This window comes from Microcaecilia unicolor, chromosome 10, assembly GCF_901765095.1.
Source record: "Microcaecilia unicolor chromosome 10, aMicUni1.1, whole genome shotgun sequence".
In the NCBI taxonomy this organism is placed as follows: Eukaryota; Metazoa; Chordata; class Amphibia; order Gymnophiona; family Siphonopidae; genus Microcaecilia; species Microcaecilia unicolor.
In genome coordinates, this window is record NC_044040.1 from 146,058,128 (window position 1) to 146,077,504 (window position 19,377).

General features: G+C 45.2%; 1 protein-coding gene across 1 annotated transcript in view; it reads left to right on the forward strand.

The window, feature by feature from the left end:
• Nucleotides 1–19,377, forward strand: part of DGKD (diacylglycerol kinase delta) — a 327,912-nt gene that overhangs the window by 86,787 nt on the left and 221,748 nt on the right. Inside the window, 1 exon segment of the mRNA XM_030217200.1 lies at nt 16,320–16,400. Within this exon segment, the coding sequence (XP_030073060.1) occupies nt 16,320–16,400 (81 nt within the window).

Genomic DNA, 19,377 nt, shown 5'->3' on the forward strand with positions numbered 1-19,377 from the left:
CTTTCTGAGGGTGTCTCCCGAGTCTTGCTTGCTTCCACTAAGAGGAGTTATTCTTTCAAATGGAGGAGGTTTGCCATCTGGTGTGACAGAAAGGCCCTAGATCCTCGCTCTTGTCCTACATAGGCCCTGCTTGAATACGTTCTACATTTGTCCGAGTCTGGTCTAAAGACCAACTCTGTAAGGGTTCACCTTAGTTCAATTAGTGCTTATCATCAATGTGTAGAGGGTAAACCTGTCTCTGGACAGCCTTTAGTTGTTCGCTTTATGAGAGGTTTGCTTTTGTCAAAGCCCCCTGTCAAACCTCCGCCAGTGTCATGGGATCTCAAAGTCGTTCTCACCCAGCTGATGAAGCCTCCTTTTGAGCCACTGAATTCCTGCCATCTGAAGTATTTGACCTGGTGGCTGTTACTTCAGCTCGTAGAGTCAGTGAGCTTCAAGCCTTGGTAGCCCATGCTCCTTATACTAAATTTCATCATAACAGAGTAGTCCTCTGCACTTATCCTAAGTTCTTGCCAAAGGTGGTGTCGGAGTTCCATCTGAACCAATCAATTGTCTTGCCAACATTTTTTCCCTGTTCTCATACCCGCACTGCTGAACGTCGGTTGCATACATTGGACTGCAAGAGAGCATTGGCCTTCTATGTGGAGCGGCAAGCCCCTTCAGACAGTCCGCCCAAATGTTTGTTTCGACACCAACAGAAGGGGAGTTGCTGTCGGGAAACGCACCATTTCAAATTGGCTAGCAGATTGCATTTCCTTCACTTACGCCCAAGCTGGGTTGACTCTTGAGGGTCAGGTCACGGCTCATAGTGTTAGAGCCATGGCAGCGTCGGTGGCCCACTTGAAGTCAGACACTATAGAAGAGATTTGCAAGGCTGCACACATTCACATCTCACTACTGACTTCAGCAGGATACCCGACGTGACAGTCGGTTTGGGCAGTCGGTGCTGCAGAATCTGTTCGAGGTTTAGAATCCAACTCCACCCCCCTAGGCCCATTTTTGTTCTGTTCCAGGCTGCACTCTCAGTTAGATGTTTTCTTCATAGGTCAATTCTTGTTTCGTCCTCGCCGTTGCGAGGCCCAATTGACCTTCTTTGTTGTTTTGAGTGAGACTGGGGGCTAGGGATACCCCATTCGTGAGAACAAGCAGCTTGCTTGTCCTCAGAGAAAATGAAGATACATACCTGTAGCAGGTATTCTCTGAGGAGAGCAGGCTGATTGTTCTCACATACCCGCCCGCCTCCCCTTTGGAGTTGGATTTCCTTCTTTGCTTTGTTATCAAACTGATGGGACTCTAGCATGACGGGCGGGAAGCTGATGGCCGCGCATGTGCAGTGCGTGCGCCTGCGCGCGATCGAAGGCTCTAGCAAACTTTTGTTGCTAGGTAGATTTCCGATCTTGGGGGCTGCCGTGGACGTCACCCATTCATGAGAACAATCAGCCTGCTGTCCTCGGAGAATACCTGCTACAGGTATGTATCTTCATTTTATTGCCAATTAGTGTTTGTTATTGCTTGTTAAGTGCTGTTATTGCTGATTAACTTGTTAAGCCAATTAAGTTACGCATGTTGTTGTGGAATACACTAAATTTCGGTGTGGAACGTTAGTGTTCTCTTCTGTGGTGATTGGTTTCTTGTGACTGTGTGAGACTAGCACACTTTTTTTTTTTTTTTTTATAAATCTTGTTTATTCACATCGGTACACAAGGAAACTTAAAACAACCATGTAGAATACAGTCTAAATAACATTCCCCACAACCAAAACAGTTCCTTATTTTTATTTGCCCTCTCCCTCCCTCTACCCCGCCTTCCCCTCCCTTCCCATATCCTATTTCCCCCCCTCCTCTATCCCTCCCTTCCCTCACTTTTCAAGAGTTTAATATTCTACATTTTGTCGTTGCAGTCAAAGTCTCCCAAAATGGGGCCCATATCGTACAGTAATCATCTCCTTTTTTTGGAAGCTAAGTCCTTAATTCTTCTCCGTTCTAAAGAACACATATGAATCATGAGTGCTCGCCACTGCACTATTGTTGGGCTTTCTGGAGACAGCCAAACTTGCAAGATCACCTTTTTCCCCATTAATACTGTCCTCTGTAAAAAGGTTTCCATGCCAGCCGGTTTGTGACTTTGTATTGTAAATCTATGAAATAATTGTCTCGGGGAGTGGTGCCATTTTGTTTTCCACATGGCTGACACCTGTTCTTCCAAGGCTTTCCAGAATTTATGTACCTTTTGGCATGTCCAAAACATGTGGCCTAGGTGAGCATTTGCTAAACCACACTTTGCACAGTAGTCATTGTCTCTTAGTGTCGCTTTATAGGCCCTGCGTGGTGATACGTAAAGGCGTAGTATAAACCTATATTGCGTTTCTTGCCAACATGCATTTTCAGTCAGTTTATAGGTCCTTTGTACGCAAGTTTCCAGCTGTTCCGCTGTAACGGTTACTCCCAACTCTGTTGTCCACTGTCTCGCTTCTTTGCCATATTCATATTTCTTTGCATGTTCCCGAAGAAGGTAGTGAAAACATTTAAGTTGTATCCGTGTTCGATCATCCAGACCCAACAACGTGTTGTATGTCTCCCAGCTTCCCGCGCTTAGCGATGAGCCGGGAAGGGACTGAATATAATGTCGTAATTCATAAATGCGAATGTATCTTTCTTGTCCAGCTTGAACTCCGCACACAGGTCTTCGAATGGCTTTATTGTACCCTGCTCAGTCACCACGTGGAACACATATCTAACTCCATGTTCCTCCCAGTTCTTGAATGTCTTGGACGTATTCCCCGCAGGGAATGCTGAATTACCCCTAATTGGTAATAATGGTGAGGACGTCGTGCTCAATGCATAGTGTTTTATCAACCATCTCCACGTCCGTTGTAGAGGTCGAAAAATTGGAGTCGCCGCCCCCACGGTCTTTTTGGTGTCTGAGGGCATATGCAACCAACTTGCAAAATGTTGATGCCGAAAACACTGTGTCTCTATTTGCGTGTTGGTAAAGTATTCCTTGTTCCAAAACCAGTCTGAAAGGTGTCGCATAGAGCTCGTAGTCGAGAAGAGTCTCAGATCCAATAGGCCCAGTCCTCCTTTGTCTCGTGGAAGCATGACTCACTTGATGGACATTCGCGCTCGTTTGCCTTGCCACAGATATTTGTTGAGTTGTTTATGTAGCCATCTCTCGTCTTTTCCGCTCAGATACATTGGCAGCATTTGGAAAGCGTAAATCCATGTAGGAAACAGGATCATATTGTAGAGAGCCACTCGTCCCATTAGTGAGATGGGAAGTGCTTGCCAGTTGTGGAGTGTCCTCCCCACTCTGTTCTTCATTTTGTCTATATTCAAGGTGTAAAGTGTTTTGAGGTCAGCCGGTATTTGAACCCCCAAGTATGTTACTGCTCCCTGTGCCCATTGTAGTGGGAACGTACCTTCCCATTCTGTTACTAGTTCTGGGCCTATAGGAAGGGCTACCGATTTCTGGGTGTTCAAGATAAACCCTGAATGGAACCCAAACTCCTCTATAGACATTAACAACCTCGGTAATGATGTCTGTGGGTTTATCAAGGTAAGAAATAGGTCGTCCGCAAAGGCTAGTACCTTCACAATTTGCCCCAGGAGCTGAACCCCTTCTATGTCTGGATCTACTTCTATCGTGCGCAGCAATGGTTCCAAGTATATTAAAAACAATAATGGGGATAACGGGCATCCCTGTCTTGTGCCTGCCTGCACCTCAATTTTAGGAGATTTGACCCCGTTTACTAGAATCCTCGCCGAAGGGGCTTCATATAGGGTTTTAACTGCTTTTAGAAACCAGCCTTCCCCACCAACATATGTTAGCACTCGAAACAGATAATCCCAATTAACTTTGTCAAAGGCTTTCTCTGCATCGAGACTGGCCATCAGCATCTTGGTCTCTGTGTCTTGACTCTGGGCAATTAACAGAAGGACCTTCCGCACATTAATTCCTGAGTGTCTACCCCTAACAAAGCCCACTTGGTGTTCCCCTATCAACTCCTTCAGCTGAGGTGCTAACCGTTCCGCCAGTACTCGAGCCAATATTTTTAAATCTACGTTAATAAGTGATATTGGGCGGTACGATTCAACTCGGTCTTCAGGTTTGCCCGGCTTGGGGTTTAGCGTTATCAGTGCCTCATTTTCTCCAGGTGTAAAGGAGCCCCTCTGCACCACCGCCTCATAGTAATCTATCAAGGCCCACAAAAGTGTGCCGGCAAAATCTTGTAGTATTCAGCTGAGAATCCGTCTGGACCCGGGGTTGATCCCAAGGGGAGGGCTTTAAGTACCTTTTGAATCTCTTGGGCCTGAATTGGTCTGGAGAGCATTTCTCGTCCCATCTGTGCCAATTTGGGCATTCTGGAGTCTTCTATATAGACAATGGTTAGTTACTCCTCTGGGCTATCACCCCTAGCGTACATCTGGGTAAAATGCTTGTGGAAGGCCTCTGTGATTCCCTCTATACTATGAACCCATGGGCCCTTCCCCGGGGAGAATAGAGGACACTAATTTCTTTGGCCTTTACGTTTGCGCCACTTTGGCCAATAATCTTCCTGCCTTATTCCCAAACCTACGGAAATGCATCCGGCTCCCTGTCAGCTGTTTTTGTGTCTGCTCATGGATAAGGGAGTTGAGTTCCACAGTTGTGGCCGTTAAGGCATCTCGGTTTTCGATTGTTGGGTGCTGTATGTATTTATGTTTTGCCCTCTTCAACTCCTGCTCTAGGTTAATTATGCCTGCCACTATCCGTTTTTTCCTAGCACACATATAAGCTATAATCCCCCCTCTGACCACTGCTTTGGAGGCCTCCCATAATATTATTGGGAATGTGCATGTTTCTGCATTTGTGGCTATATATTGGTCCCATTGCTCTCTAATGTGCGTAGCAAATCTTTCATCTTTATAGAAGAAAGAGGGGAAGCTCCATGTATAGCCCTTCTCCCCGGGGATGTCGTGCACCACGTCTATCCAAATTAGTGAATGGTCTGACACTTCCGCGGGGCTTATCTCCGCTCGGTCAATTCTAAAAAATAGCGATTGATCCACTAGGACGTAGTCCAATCGTGACCACGTCCCGTGGGATTTTGATTGATACGTGTAATCTATGGTGGATGGGTGCAATAACCTCCAGGGGTCCACCAATCCCAACGCTGTTCCCAGCTCCTGCAAGCTAGCCCTCTTTTCAAGTTCTTTCTTCCCCGACCGGTCTAATTGTGGGTCCATGACTTTGTTAAAATCCCCTGCCCATATCCATGGTGCGTCAGTAAATTGGAGGCCCAATGAAATCAGTGTTTGGTAAAACGTGGCTGCGTGGGAGTTGGGAGCATATACCACGCACAGATAAACCCGCATTCCCTGTATGTTTAAGCTCAACAGCACCACTCTCCCCTCCTTATCTTTATATATCAGTTTAGAGCTGCACATAAGGCCTTTTTTTATTAGTATCGCCACCCCGCTTCTTTTAACCCCCGAGGACGAGTAATAACATTCTCCCACCCATTTTTGCCTTAGCTTTTCATGTTCTATGTCTGTTAACTTGGTCTCCTATATGCAGGCTATCGAGGCCTTATGATGTTTAAGCTGGTTTAAGACCTTGGTCCTCTTGATGGGAGATGTTATTCCTGAGACATTCCAGGAGATTACTCGTAATGTGGACTTATGTGTCTAGCTCTTTCTCCGCATCTTCCATCAATTCCCTTTGAGAAGCTACCCCAGGGGCCCTGCCCACCCCCTGTGGTTCTATACTACCGTTCTCCTGCCCCTTAATTCGCAATATGATTTGACTTTTTTCTGCCTTGACTACAACTCCCGATGTTCTTCTTCCTCTCTCCTTCCTCCCCCCCTCCCCCCTCTTCTTTCCCCCTCATTTCCTTCCCTGCCTCTCACTGCTCCCACAGTTACTTTGATCTTCTCTTCCCCCCCCCCCCCCATGACCCTCCCCTCCCCTGTCTCGCTCTAGGCTCCCTCTCTCTCTCTGAGGGATTAGCCTGTCCGGGTCTTTCACCTGGTGTTTGGGAACCGTCTCCCCCCATCTGTTATCTTCTCCCCAACTTATATTTATGTTTAAACCATCCAACTTATTGTAAACAAATATTTTCATTTCCAGCTGACCCCCACTACACACCTTTAGTGAGTGCTGTGTTCACACTGGCTCTAGGGATTTTACCCATTCTTCTGCTTCTGCTGCCTCTGTGAATGCATGCCAGCGATTCAGGTGCTGGATCTTTAGGGTGGCTGGAAATTGCACCATAAAACGGTACTTCTTTTCTACCAGATGGGAGCATATAGTTGAAAATGCCTGCCTCTTGGACGCAAGTTCCGCCGAGTAGTCCTGAAACATCCTGATTTGATGCCCTTCATACTTCACAGACTCTCGTTTAGTTTTAAAAGAGTTTAGGAGCTGTGCCTTTTGAGTGTATCTATGAAATTTTGCTATTATGACTCTGGGTTTCGTGGCATCCGATCTCACCGGGCCCACCCAATGTACTCTGTCTATTGCTATCTCCCCTTGTATGGCTCCTCAGGGAAATGCGTGATTAGCCAGGTTTCCAGGGTCTTCGCCAACAACGCCTCCGCTAACGACTCTGGGAAGCCGACAAACCTGAGATTATCTCTACTCGCCCTGTTCTCCAGCTCCTCCAGTTTATCATGCTGGGCTTTAATCATGGCCTCCATGCCGTCCACTTTGTCTTTGTACTCCTGTAGCGTGTCCTCCGCGTCCGATACTCTGCACTCGAGCTCTCCGGAGCGCCGATGTAGATCTGCTGTGGACTGTGCGATTCCTTCAATTTGCTCGGAGAGCTGCTGTAGCCGAGGATCTAATGCTTTAACTACGGCTTCCGTTAGCTCCGCCGTAAGATTTGCCAGGGTCGACCTGAGTGGTGAGTTAGGCGCCATTTTGTCGTCTCCCGATTTTTTGCGAGGTGGTTTAGCAGCCATCAGCGTTTGCGAGTTGGTCAGAAATTTGTCCATAAATTCTCGGACCGTTCTGCGCCGTTTCTCTTTCGGTCTGGGTACTTAAAAGTCAATTTTCAAGGGTGTTTTTGGGGGGGGGGGGGGGGGGAGGGATTCGGGCCTCGCAGCGATCCCAGGTGCGTCTGCTGTTGTTCACAGCATCATGTGGCCTCCAGACTAGCACAACTTAATTCTTCTATAGTAATAATCATTTTTCCTCAGTCTCTAAGATTCCTCCTTATCAGCCTTTAGAAGTCTATCAATATTGTTTAATTTATTGGAGTAGTCTTGGACATTATCCAGTCCGGAGCTTTTCCAGAGATGTTCATGATCTATTTTGTGTTGCACAGTCAGTGTCCAAGGTCAGAGCTAGAACTATTTATAAATCTTGAGTTACATGGTGTTATCTGTTCATGTATTCCTTTACAAAAAAAAAAAAAAGAGAAGAATGCTGCGTCTTCCATTTTTGCTATATCTGTTCAGAAAAACATTAATTATGATAGGTTGTTAAATTTCTTTTCATGTCATCTGGGATCTTTCAAGTGGAATCTCCCTGAAAGTCAGTGTTTGTTTGCATCATTTACATTCAGTGACAGCAGAATGTAGCCTGTGGATATTCTAAGTCACGTGTCAGACAAACAGATAAATGAGCTTTGTTTTCATATTGTACAATATTCCCAACAGAGTCCGCAAAATCAAGAACATTTAATTTAGGTTTTACCTTTTTCTCCTGGAACAATAACACTTCAAAAGTTTACTCATGTATGTTTGTCTCTTGTAAGTTCACATATAACATTGTAACTGCAACTTGTTATTGCCCTTTCCCAGATCAAGGACCTCCTGGATTTTGTAGTATCTGCAGATATACGCACATCGTTTGAATATCCCATTTCTCAGAAATAGTAGTCTGTTGTTTTTCCCATTGTGTTTGTAGGTTTGTGATTTACATTATATGTTGTCCATGTAATCTATAATTTTTTTTTTTTTTTTTTTTGGGGGGGGGGGGGGGGAATCCAAACATATGATTAAAACACACATAATTGAACATATTATCTGTCTTAAGGATGAGGCCCCTTGGGCATCGTGGTTTGGCCTGTCATAGGAGCAGACCTGTGGAACTTACTGCCGCGAGACATAAGATTAATAACAGACTATCTGCATTTCAGACTCAGTTAAAACTTGGTTATTCCAGAAACACTTTGGCTTAACCTCAGAAAAACTAGCCCCATATCTACACAAGACACAGAAGATGAAACACAAAACCACCTTCTAAACCTAGTAGAACACTCACAAGGAACCTAAACTTGTCCTGATAAAAATGACGAAGGATCTACATTATAGACTATGAGTTCCAAAGACTATCAAGTTTCATATTAAACATGATCTTACATAAACAATTATGCACAACCATGCCCAGCTAATTAATAAGATGTAATGTCATATTGTTTACTATATACTGAACAGTTCCACTGTAAGTTAATACTAATTAATGTTAGCTAATCTTTTGATAACATACTGTTAAATCTAAACTGCTTAGAACTTGTCGGTAAAGCAGGTTATAAATGTCAAATTAAATTAAATTACAGATTTGAGAACCTTGCCTAGTTTTTGGTTGATATAATACCAGTGTTGTGATGAGGTGGTAACAAGAAATTGTATCTATCTCATTTAGAGAATGGTAGATATTATAATATAAATTCCATGCAACAAATTAGTTTGAATATTGAATTAAAGTGGGATATACTAATGCAACCATTTCCCTCTCTTCGTGATTTTTTTTTTTTTTTTTTTTTTGGTGACCCGTTTTTTTTAAAAGACGTAGCAGTCATGTGATGGTGATGTAGACCTTTAAACGATGGTGCTGATTGTGTTTTCTCTTCAGGAGCAGTGAAGAAGCAAGATGTTTAATGAAAATTCACTTTATTTTCCCTGAAGCAGGCATTATGTGCTGAAATTCATTACTAGTTTTGGGCTTTTGGATTTTGTAGGGTATTAAAGCTGTAGGGCCCTGTTTACTAATCTACGCTAGAGGCGTGTTAATGCTTTTAGCGCGCACTGACTGTGTAGGTGCCCTCAATATTCCTGTGGGCGCCTACGCAGCGTGTGATAATTTCGTGCACGCACTAAAAACGCTAGCGCACCTTAGTGAAATGCATAGTCTTCAAGCAACTACTGTACCTTTAAAAAAATAAAAGTATCTGTACTAGAAAGTACATAGAGCTCCTTTGAATTCTTTCAGCCACACCCAGCTATAGCAATCTGAGCTTCATATGTGCTCTAGCCTTCTGCCTCCTTGGAGGAGATACACAGAGCAGTAGTTTTGGTTCCACTCATGGAATTAGCAGAGAGGACCAATGGACATTAGTTAATGACATTTGGAGGCCGAGTTCTTTAAACTGTTATCAATTCCTTTTTATGAGGTACTCTTTTTGATTTGAAAGCTGGATGCCATTCCACTTCATAAAACTGGGAATAAGTTGGAAAGTACAGTTTTGTTAGCTGACCTAGGTGATAAAAAAAATTAATGGAGAGTTTACTAAAGACCAAAGCAAATAATTTACGGTACTACATTAATTCTTTGCTTTGGTTTTTACCAGAGAGGATGATAGGCGATACACCAGAAACAGCTTCTGATGGTGATGATTTGGAGGAACTGAAGCAAATCATTATGAACCTGGAAGAGGTGATATAGCAAACTGACAAACTAGAGATTAGCAAATCACCTAAGGTTTGGATAGAACTCAGAAATGAAATTACAGATGTGTTAGTAACTTTATTATTAAAATTGGCTGGGGGTATCTGAGAAGTGGAAGGTGGCCAATCAAAACTGGTTTTTAAATGGTGCTCTAAAGGGATCCAGGCTGAGCCTGACATTGGTGCTAGGTAAAATGACAGAAGTCATTCTGAAAAACAAAAGTACTGAATAAATGGATAGACATGGTTTTAATTGGTCAGAGTCAACATGGATCTTGCCTTACCAGTCTGTTAGAGTCTTTTGAAGGGGCTAAACATGAATAAGGGGGAACCAATTGTGTATCTGTGGATTTTCAGAAGGTGTTTAATAAAGTCCTTCATGAGAGACTGCTGGAGATATTAAACAGTCATGAATTGAGACCGTTTTTACTGTTGATTGGTACTAATTAGAAAATAGTAGGACTAATTGGTCAGAGAAAGTTATATGGTGGAGTCCCTCGGGGATCTGTACTCAACACTTGTGCCTTTTATATTAATGATGATCTGGGAAAGAAAACAAGTGAGGTGATCAAATTTGTGTACAAAATTGTTCAAAGACTTGCAAGAGGGCCTTACAAGACTGTGGGACTGGGCATGTAAATGGCAAAGTAAATTTAATGTGAACAAGTACATAAGGAAAAATAATACAAATTACAAATAAATGATGCTGGATTCTCTTAGGAATCATCACTTAAGATACTTGGAGTCATTGTAGACAATATAATGACGTCCTTGGCTTAATGTGCTGTGGCAGTAAAAAAAAACAAACGGAATGCACTTTGGTCTCTTGTTACACTCTACAATATTTTTGATTCTCTTAGGGCCTCTTTTACTAAACTGAGCTAGCAATTTCCGCATGGCAAATGCGAAACAGCCTATTCAAAATGAATGAGCTGTGGAGCATTTGCCGTGCTGAGAATCGATAGTGTGGTTTAGTAAAAGAGGCCCTTACTCAGTTGCGCTTGTTCACTCACTCACTTTACCCTTGCTTCCTTCCCTTTACTGACTTGCTGTACTTTGCCCTGCATCCACTGATTCATTCTCTCTTTGAGCTCTCAGGCACTCACTCATGTTTCACTTGCTAGTATCCCCTGACTTACTCCACTTTGACAGCTGGAGGCCATCAACAGCCCTGTATTTTAAGCAGCATCCTCACCCCTCTGCTTCTGGGCACGGGCTATCTTGCTTGCTTGGTACAAAGTGCGACAATCTAGGCTGGGAAGCAGAAGGAGAGGGCACTGCTTAAAATAAGGTATTCTTGCACAAATTATAGCAAAGAAGAGAAGACAGAGCAACCACTGCTGCCACAGGGATTGCTGGGCGGGGGTGGGAGAAGTAGTCATAGAGCCATTGTGGTAACTCTAGCCCTTTGTTTCAGTGGCAGTTCCCCATAGAACAGGGAATTCTACAAGAAGGAATTGATTTTGTGTTCTGTCCTGTGACCGCAGAATTGCAGGAATTTGGACGCTGTTGAGTATATTGCTTGTTATTTGGGTCTCTATATTATAGAGATTGAGAGACGATAATAAAGAATACTGATAAGATGTGCGGTTCATACCAGGAATTGGTGGAGAAATGTTAAGGTAGGACATAGTCTGAAGAACTGCTGCAGCGAAGGTCAGGACAGTAACCACTGTGATACAAAATCTGGTTTTACGTTAACTTGTTTCAGTTACCCTACTCAAGCTCAGTTACCCAGTGTTCCTGAAACTGATTGCTGTAGGACTTAACAGAAACTGACAATAGGAAATTTGCAACTGTCATGGTGTGCTGTGCTTTCTCCAAGGACAAGCAGGCTTCTATCTTCTCACAAGTGGGTGACGCCAATTCACGTCGCCCGGTCCGGCATTTTGCCAAAGCTAAAAAGAGAGCTATGTGAGAGCGTGAGCCATGCTCCATCGCTCATGTGCAAGTGCCTTCCCTCCCATCGCGCTAATGCGGTTTCCTCAGTTCTCTTTTTTCCACATGAGAAGGTGCATTTTTTTGTCCTCTCTTCACTCGCCCGGTTTTTGAGAGCTGTTTAGTGCCTTTCGGCTGTTTTTTCTGCCTTCTGTTGTGGCTCCTTTATGTGGGCCTATTTCAAACCCGTCCTTCTATTTTTCTTAGTTTTATTTTACCCAGGTTTAAGTTTTCTTATTTTTCTGTTGTCATTGGGCCGTTTTTTAGGCCCTGACTTAGGCCGGGCCTTGCCCCTTTTTCAGGCACCATCGAGTCATTTAATTTAGCCCGCAAAGTTTCCATCCATGTCTACGAAGCTTCCCAGTGACTTCAAGCGCTGTACCTGGTTCAGTCGGACTATCTGCAGTGTCTTGGGCCTGACCATAGTCCTGCTAACTGTGTTCTCTGTCGTCGTATGAAGAAGAGGACTCAGGTTTCCTGAGAGGCTCAACGAGAGAGGATTTTTGGAGCCAAAGCCGGTGCATCAGCATCACACCAGTATTGAGAACATCGGTAAGCATGGTTGTTTCTAGGCCCTTAGACACTGGGTGCAGTGAGGTGTCGAGTGGGTCTCCACCTGTCTCGAGGCCTCCTGCTGTGCAGGCCCCCCTGGACTGTCCATCATCAGACTCGACCCCAAGGTGACATGAGAATTCAACGTCGTCCTCATCGGCACTGAGGAGCCTTGGTGACATGCTTCGGGCGAAGGTCAAGAAGCATCGTTATCAGTCACCCTCGTCACATGGTTCTGGGAGCTCTGAGGCGTTGAAGTATTCAGTACCTGAGAAGCATCGGCGCCAAGAAGATCGCTCCCCCTCTATACAGGAGGTGCCAATGCGTCTGTCTCCAAGCAGCCGAGATCCTGCTCCCACGTCGACCCCAGCAGTTCTGCAACCTGTGCCTCAGCCGGCACCCCAGCTTTTCCCGCTGTCGGCCCTTGATGAGCACATCTGGACCTTGCTCCCTGAGCTGCTGGATGGCCTTATGCAGTGGTGTGTATCAGTACCAGGGGTGCTTGCGCCTACTCTACATCCCGTTGTGGCCCCGCCTGTCCCTCAGCCTGCAGTGCGGCCTCCGGTGCTGCTTGCGGCCCTGGTGCCGACTGCCACCCAGGCTGGCACCCCTTCAACATTAGTGGAGAATGTTTCACTGGAATTGAGACAGGAATCTGCTTCTCAACGCCTCTCTCGAGGACATGGTTCCTCGGCATTGAGGCACGTTCGGTCTCTGCAGTCCCATAGGGAGATATTGTCCGACACTGAGGAGGAGTGCACATGGGATTCAGAGGAGGATCCCAGATAACTTTTCTTCAGATGAGTCTTATGGGATTCTTTCTGAACCCTCCCCTCCACCACCTGAAAAGAGATGGTCTCCGCTGGAGAGCCTTTCATTTCTATCTTTTGCTAAGGAAATGGCTGAGGCCGTTCGTTTTCATTTAAAAGTGGAGGATGAGCCCAGGGCCAAGATGCTTGAGGTCCTGGACTATACATCTCCTCTTAAGGAGGCTGTGATTGCACCTCTCCATGAGGTACATGAGGAAGTCCTCATCAGAAACTGGGAGTACCCTCTGTCGGTCCCTATTATGCCCAAGAAGATTGACACCCAGTATCGGATCCACTGTACATCTGGTTTTGATAGGCCTCAGTTGCCTCACAATTCCATGGTGGTGGAATCCGCTCTCAAAAGAGCCAGGAGTACTAGGGACTATGTCTTGGCGCCCAGGCAGAGAAGCTAGAACTCTGGATTCTTTTGGGAGGAAGATGTACCAGGCTTCAATTCTCATCTCCCATAAACAATCCTATCAGCTGTTCATGAGCGTCTACTTGAGAAACTAGGTGTAACAGCTATCGGACTTGGTGGATGTGCTTCCTCCGGAGCAGGGCAAGCCTTTTCGCCATATGGTCAAGCAGCAGAAGGCGTGTCGAAAGTTCTTGGCCAGGGGCACTTAGACACTTGTGATGTAGCATCCAGGATCTCTACTCAAAGTATAGCAATACGCAGACTCTCATGGCTGCATGTTTCTGACTTGGAGCGCTCTGTTCAGCAACAGTTGGTGGATGCTCCTTGCCTTTTTGAAGAGAAGGTTGAGGAGGTCACTGACCAAATCAAGAAGCATACTGATACAATCTTTTCTTTCTCCCGCTGGGCGCCTTCTGCATCCACTTCTTCAGCTAGGAGGGGTTTTGACAAGCCAAGGAGCGGTTCCTACTACTATTCTAGGTGTAGGCACACTCCTTTGACTCACCAGCCTACTCAGGCTCAGCCCCAGCGTGCTCGTGCTCATCAGCAACATGTGCCTAAGGCTCCTGCTGCTCCCCAGTCAAAGCAAGGACGGGCTTTTGATTGGGTCCAGTAGAGCACAGCTGCAGTAAAAGTGTCCGTCCCAGATGACTTGCTAGTGGGGGGGGGGGGGGGAGGCTAACATTTTTTCGCCAAAGGTGGCCTCTTATAATCTCCGACCAGTGGGTTCTTCAAGTAGTCCAACTCAGATATGCCCTTAATTGGCATCTCAAACCTCCAAATTGCCCACCGAGATCTCATTCATTCAGGTCTTAACACAGGCAGGTACTTGCAGAGGAACTCTCCACCCTTCTAAAGGCCCATGCGGTTGAACCTGTTCCACTGGCGAAGAAGGGCAGGGATTCTATTCCAGGTACTTCCATGTGCAAAAGAAGAAGGGGGGAGATGCGTCCCATCCTAGCCCTAAGGGCCCTGAACAAATTTCTAGTCCGAGAAAAGTTCAGGATGGTTTCTCTAGGCACCCTTCTCCCAATGATTCAGAAAAATGATTGGCTATGCTCTCTAGACTTAAAGGATGCATATACTCACATCCTGATACTTCCAGCTCACTAGAAGTATCTTCGATTTTGGCTGGGAACACATCACTTTCAGTATTGTGTGTTGCCTTTTGGCCTTATGTCAGCTCCCAGGGTCTTCATCAAGTGTCTAATGATAGTTGCAGCATCGCAACGCAGAGTGGTAGTCCATGTGCTTCCCGTATCTCAATGATTGGCTGGTGAAGGGCGTCTCAGAGGTCGGTGCTCAGGAGTCCATGTGGATTACTATTCAGGTGCTAGAGCTACTAGGGTTTGTTTTATTTATTTATTTATTTATTTGTTGCATTTGTATCCCACATTTTCCCACTTATTTGCAGGCTCAAGGTGGCTTACATAGCAACCGTGATGGCGATCGCCAATTCTGGTAAGAGAAATACAGAGTGGTCAAGTGTTAATGTTCATAGATGACAGAGTATATTAGGTATTCAAGGAGAGTTAAGTTTTGTCCAGTTCTGGTAGGAGTTTCGATTGTGTTGCAGGGTTCAGGTGTTTAGGTTGGATCATTCTGGTATGCCTTTGTGAACAGGTTGGTTTTTAACAATTTCCGGAAGTTTGTTAGGTCGTGCATTGTTTTCATGACGTTTGGAAGTGCGTTCCATATTTGCGTGCTTATATAAGAGAATCTGGATGCATATGTTGTTTTATATTTTAGTCCTTTGCAGCTAGGGTAATGGAGATTTAGGTATGTGCGTGCTGACCTTTTTGTGTTCCTGGTTGGTAGGTCTATAAGGTCTGCCATGTAGACTGGGGCTTTGCCGTGAATAATTTTATGAACCAGGGTGCAGATTTTGAACGCAATTCGCTCTTTGATTGGAAGCCAGTGTAGTTTTTCTCGTAAGGGCTTGGCACTTTCGTATTTCGTTTTGCCAAATATGAGTCTGGCTGTGGTGTTTTGGGTAGTTTGGAGTTTCTTCATGATTTGCTCTTTACATCCAGCATAGATTGCATTGTTTTGAACTACCCCCCCCCCCCCCCCAATCCCATCTACACCCTGTCCAGCGATTGTAGTTCATACGAGCCCTGCTCGACAGACAATCTTGTCTCGCTGGCATCCAAAGTTCGTGCCTCTCAGCAGGACACAGCTCGGCAGATGTTGAGTTTACTGGTCCACATGGCTTCCATAGAAGACACCGCGTTCTTGCAACGGGCAGGAAGGCACTCGCGCATGTGCGGTGGAGCACGGCTCACGCTCCACAGAGCTCTGTTTTTAGCTTTGGCAAAATGCCGGACCGGGTAATGCGGATCGGCGTCACCCACTTGTGAGAATGTGAAGCCTGCTGTCCTCAGAGAATACCTGCTACAGGTAAGTATCTTTGCTTTACCATACATATCTTTTATCCTGCCATTTTATGCATTACCGGTTCAGTGTGTCTTAGTGTGTATTGCGTCCCAGCCTACTCCATGTTAGTGTGTATTGTCTGCTTTGATGCTTTTCATTGTTTTGTGTTGTATCATCCAGTGTTGAGGTTATAATAAATCCTAATAAATAAATAAATAGTGTGTTGTGGTCCTGTGTGTTCTATTCTGTGTTCTGTATTACTGTTCCTTGCATCCTCTCATGTTGTGCATTACTGTGTGCTGCAGCATTGCATGCTGTGTGTTGTCCTGCCATGCTGCTATTTACTTTCTTTCTTTGTTTCCTTCTTCTGGGTATTCCTCTGAGTGCTCTGTTTAAAGAACATATTTTTATATATTCTGGAAAGTCTGGTTCTGGCTGTTGGCAGCTTGATGCTTTGTTTGCAAGGCTGCATTCTTTTTTTATTTGCTAGTCTTAAGTCCTCTCAAGCACACACCCAGGATACTTGACAATGTTTTACCTCCCACTAAAGTTTCTGATTCTTCTTTTCCTTTTCAGTCCATCATTTTTGATGAGGTGGATTTGACAGATGCCAGCGTTGCTGAATCCAGCACTAAAAATGTTAACAACAGCTTCACGGTAAGTTTTCTTGCTCCCCTGTACTTGCCACATTTTAATTGTAGAGCTTGGGTGCTTTCTTATCATATTGCATATATTTGTTCTCTTAGGTAGATTAGTTTGGTTGGCAGGTATGCAGCGACTGTGCTAGCAGAAAACAGACATTGCTAACAATCTCCAATGGGAAGGGGCTTCCATTATGGATCTGAGGAAATTTGGTTTCTGTAGCAAAGGTCCAGATGCATGTGGTTTCTGCTTTGATGGGGCATGGTGTCTTTGGCAGAGGCCTGGTGGTACATGTTTTATTTATTTATTTATTTATTTATTTATAATGACATTTGTATCCTGCATTATCCCAAACAGAGTTCAGGTTCAGTGTGGCTTCCAATCCAGACAATTAATACATATATATTATAAATCTTCTGATAAAGGAAAAATGTTGAGTAAATGTTAAATACAGTAGAGCTCTGATGACACATGGTAGAGTTTTGGTGTCACTTGGCTTCTCTGAGCAGCATTCGAGCAGCACATAGTTTCTGTAGCACAAGTCTGTTAAAGTATGAAGTCATGTTTTAGTGTCACGTTTAGTACTGTGTGGCTCCTAGAGGGTTGATGGCGGTGTTTCATATGGCAGAAGTCTGATAGCATATATCTCCTGCAGAAATAGTTTTGTGGCATGAAAGATGCAACTTGTAAAGTGTTGTATGATTGCTTAATTTTATTCTGAGATTAAAGGGATTAGACAAAATGATATTTCAGGAGTATATGTTCTAGAGATCACATCAGATGATACTTCCTTAGTGTTACAGAAACAGTGAGAACTGTGATAGGTGGATGATCAGAAGCCCCGTGCTGTTCCAAACAGTGCTCTAAAAATAGCACTGGAACAGCGTGGGGCTATACCGCCCCTATGATCAGAGATAATAGCATGCAAATTTAAGCACACTATTATCTCTGAGCATGGAGTAAAAGTGCGGGAGCATTTTGCCTGAGCATGTGTTCAGGCACAGTCCTCCTGCACTTGTGTGACAGGTCCGGGCTGTCAAAAGCCTAGACCTGTCAAACACAGGAGCTCCCTCCAACTGCAAGGCCCTGGTGGCCTAGTGCCCCCCCCCCCCCCCAGGACAGCGACATGGGGGCTGGAGTCCCCCAACCCCTCTCTGACACAGGGGCACGGGGGGGGGGGGGGGCTGGAGATCCTCCTGTAACCCCATCTCACACCCAAAAAATAAGGTCCTGGTGGCCTAGTGGGCCAAAAGCCCAAACCTCCCACCGGGTGGACTAGCGGCCCCTCTCCCCCCTTACCTTTGTGGTGGAGGAGGAAGTAGCACATTCCTTTCTCTTCAGCACTGCCTTCAAAATGGCGGCACCCTGCCCAGAGCATCCTGGGATGCGCTGGATGGGGCTTCCCAACCAAATAAGTACCAACTGTGCCACCAAGGCCTTATTTTTTGGGTGTGAGGGGGGTTGGTGGGCTGGAGATCCTCTGGATCTACATTCCTCCAATGCCCTTGTGAGGAGGGGGGACTGCAGCTGATCTCCACTGGACCGCCAGCCCCTGTGTCGCTGGTTTTGGGGGTGGGGCTCAGGTTTCGTGCCTGTTGGGGGGGACGAGGAAGCCTGCTAGCATGCAAATACATGCTGGACAGGGATCCCTATTCTTCCCCAGTGCTCCACAAACCCTAACTCCAGCTCTGAGCTGGCATAGGGTTTACTGTGGGAGCAGCACCAATGTTTGGTGCACTTCCCACTGAGCATTGGTGAGGAATAGACAATGCCCTGTTTAGCATGCATTTGCATGCTCATTGAGCATGTTATTGCACGTGCTCGCCGGCTCTGATCGGATGGAAGCAAATGCATGCACTAGTACTACGCTATTGGCCTCTAGTGCCAGCGTTTGCTTCTGATCATCGGCCCATGAATCTAGGGAGTCATATTTATCTGGAATTTGCTTGCACCTTTCCCAGTATTAACTCACGATGAGTTATTTCCAGGTGCACTAGGTATTTCCTGTCTCTAGAGAGCTCACAGTCTAATTTTGTACCTGAGACAATGGAGGGTTAAGTGACTTGCCCAATATCACAAGCAGCAGCAGTGGTATTTGAACTGGGCGGGCACCCCTGGATGTCAAGCCCAGTGCTCTAACCATTCCACCCCTCCACTCATGCACTAACATTCAAGATTACTTGGGGTTAATGTAATATTTCCATTTAAAAAGCTGATGTTGATGAAAGGTTCCATATTAACATTAATGATATTTGAAATCCCCCCTGTGTCAATGCAGTAGGTACAATAGAGGGTGTAGCTGTGCACCTCACCCTTCTGTGACAGTCTCCACAAGCCTTAGTTGTCCTCCATAAGTCCTTAGTTGTGGAACCTGGGCTTCCAGAGCCTACATACTTGACAGCTCATTTCTAAAATAAGTTCTGTTGAAGTCACACCACAATATATACCTTCAGGTATATATTTACCTCTGCCTGCAGCATTGTGCAACCTGTGAAAGTGTGAATGATGCCACCCTCCCAGCCTTGGTTTTTTTTCCTGTTGATTAGCAGTTCATTCTCTCTTCAGAATGAAAAAAAAAGCAAGCAAGTATGCTTGCAAACAAGAGTTTTTCAGTGTGTGTCAGTGTATCCGGAAACTGTGATTATTTATTAAATTCAGAGATGAAGCAACTGAAGTTATATTCAGTGGTAACAGCATCTGCTACTTTGTGGTAAGAGACCATTGCAAAATTTCTTACTCGCAAGGCTTATTAATTTCATTACATTTGGCAAGCAGAAATGTGCTTCAGGAGACAGAAGACATTTAGTAATGGCAGTCACACTTACAAGGTTTAGAGGCAGACCTTTCTGTCTGCTGTGCAAGGCAAGTAGTTTACAAGAAAACATTGACAGCTGAGCAGCAGCCTACAGCTTAGGTAGGAAATAGGCAGAGTGCTTGTATGATGCGCCATGTTCCCAGGCAACTGAAATTAAGCCCTAGTTATCCCTAGACC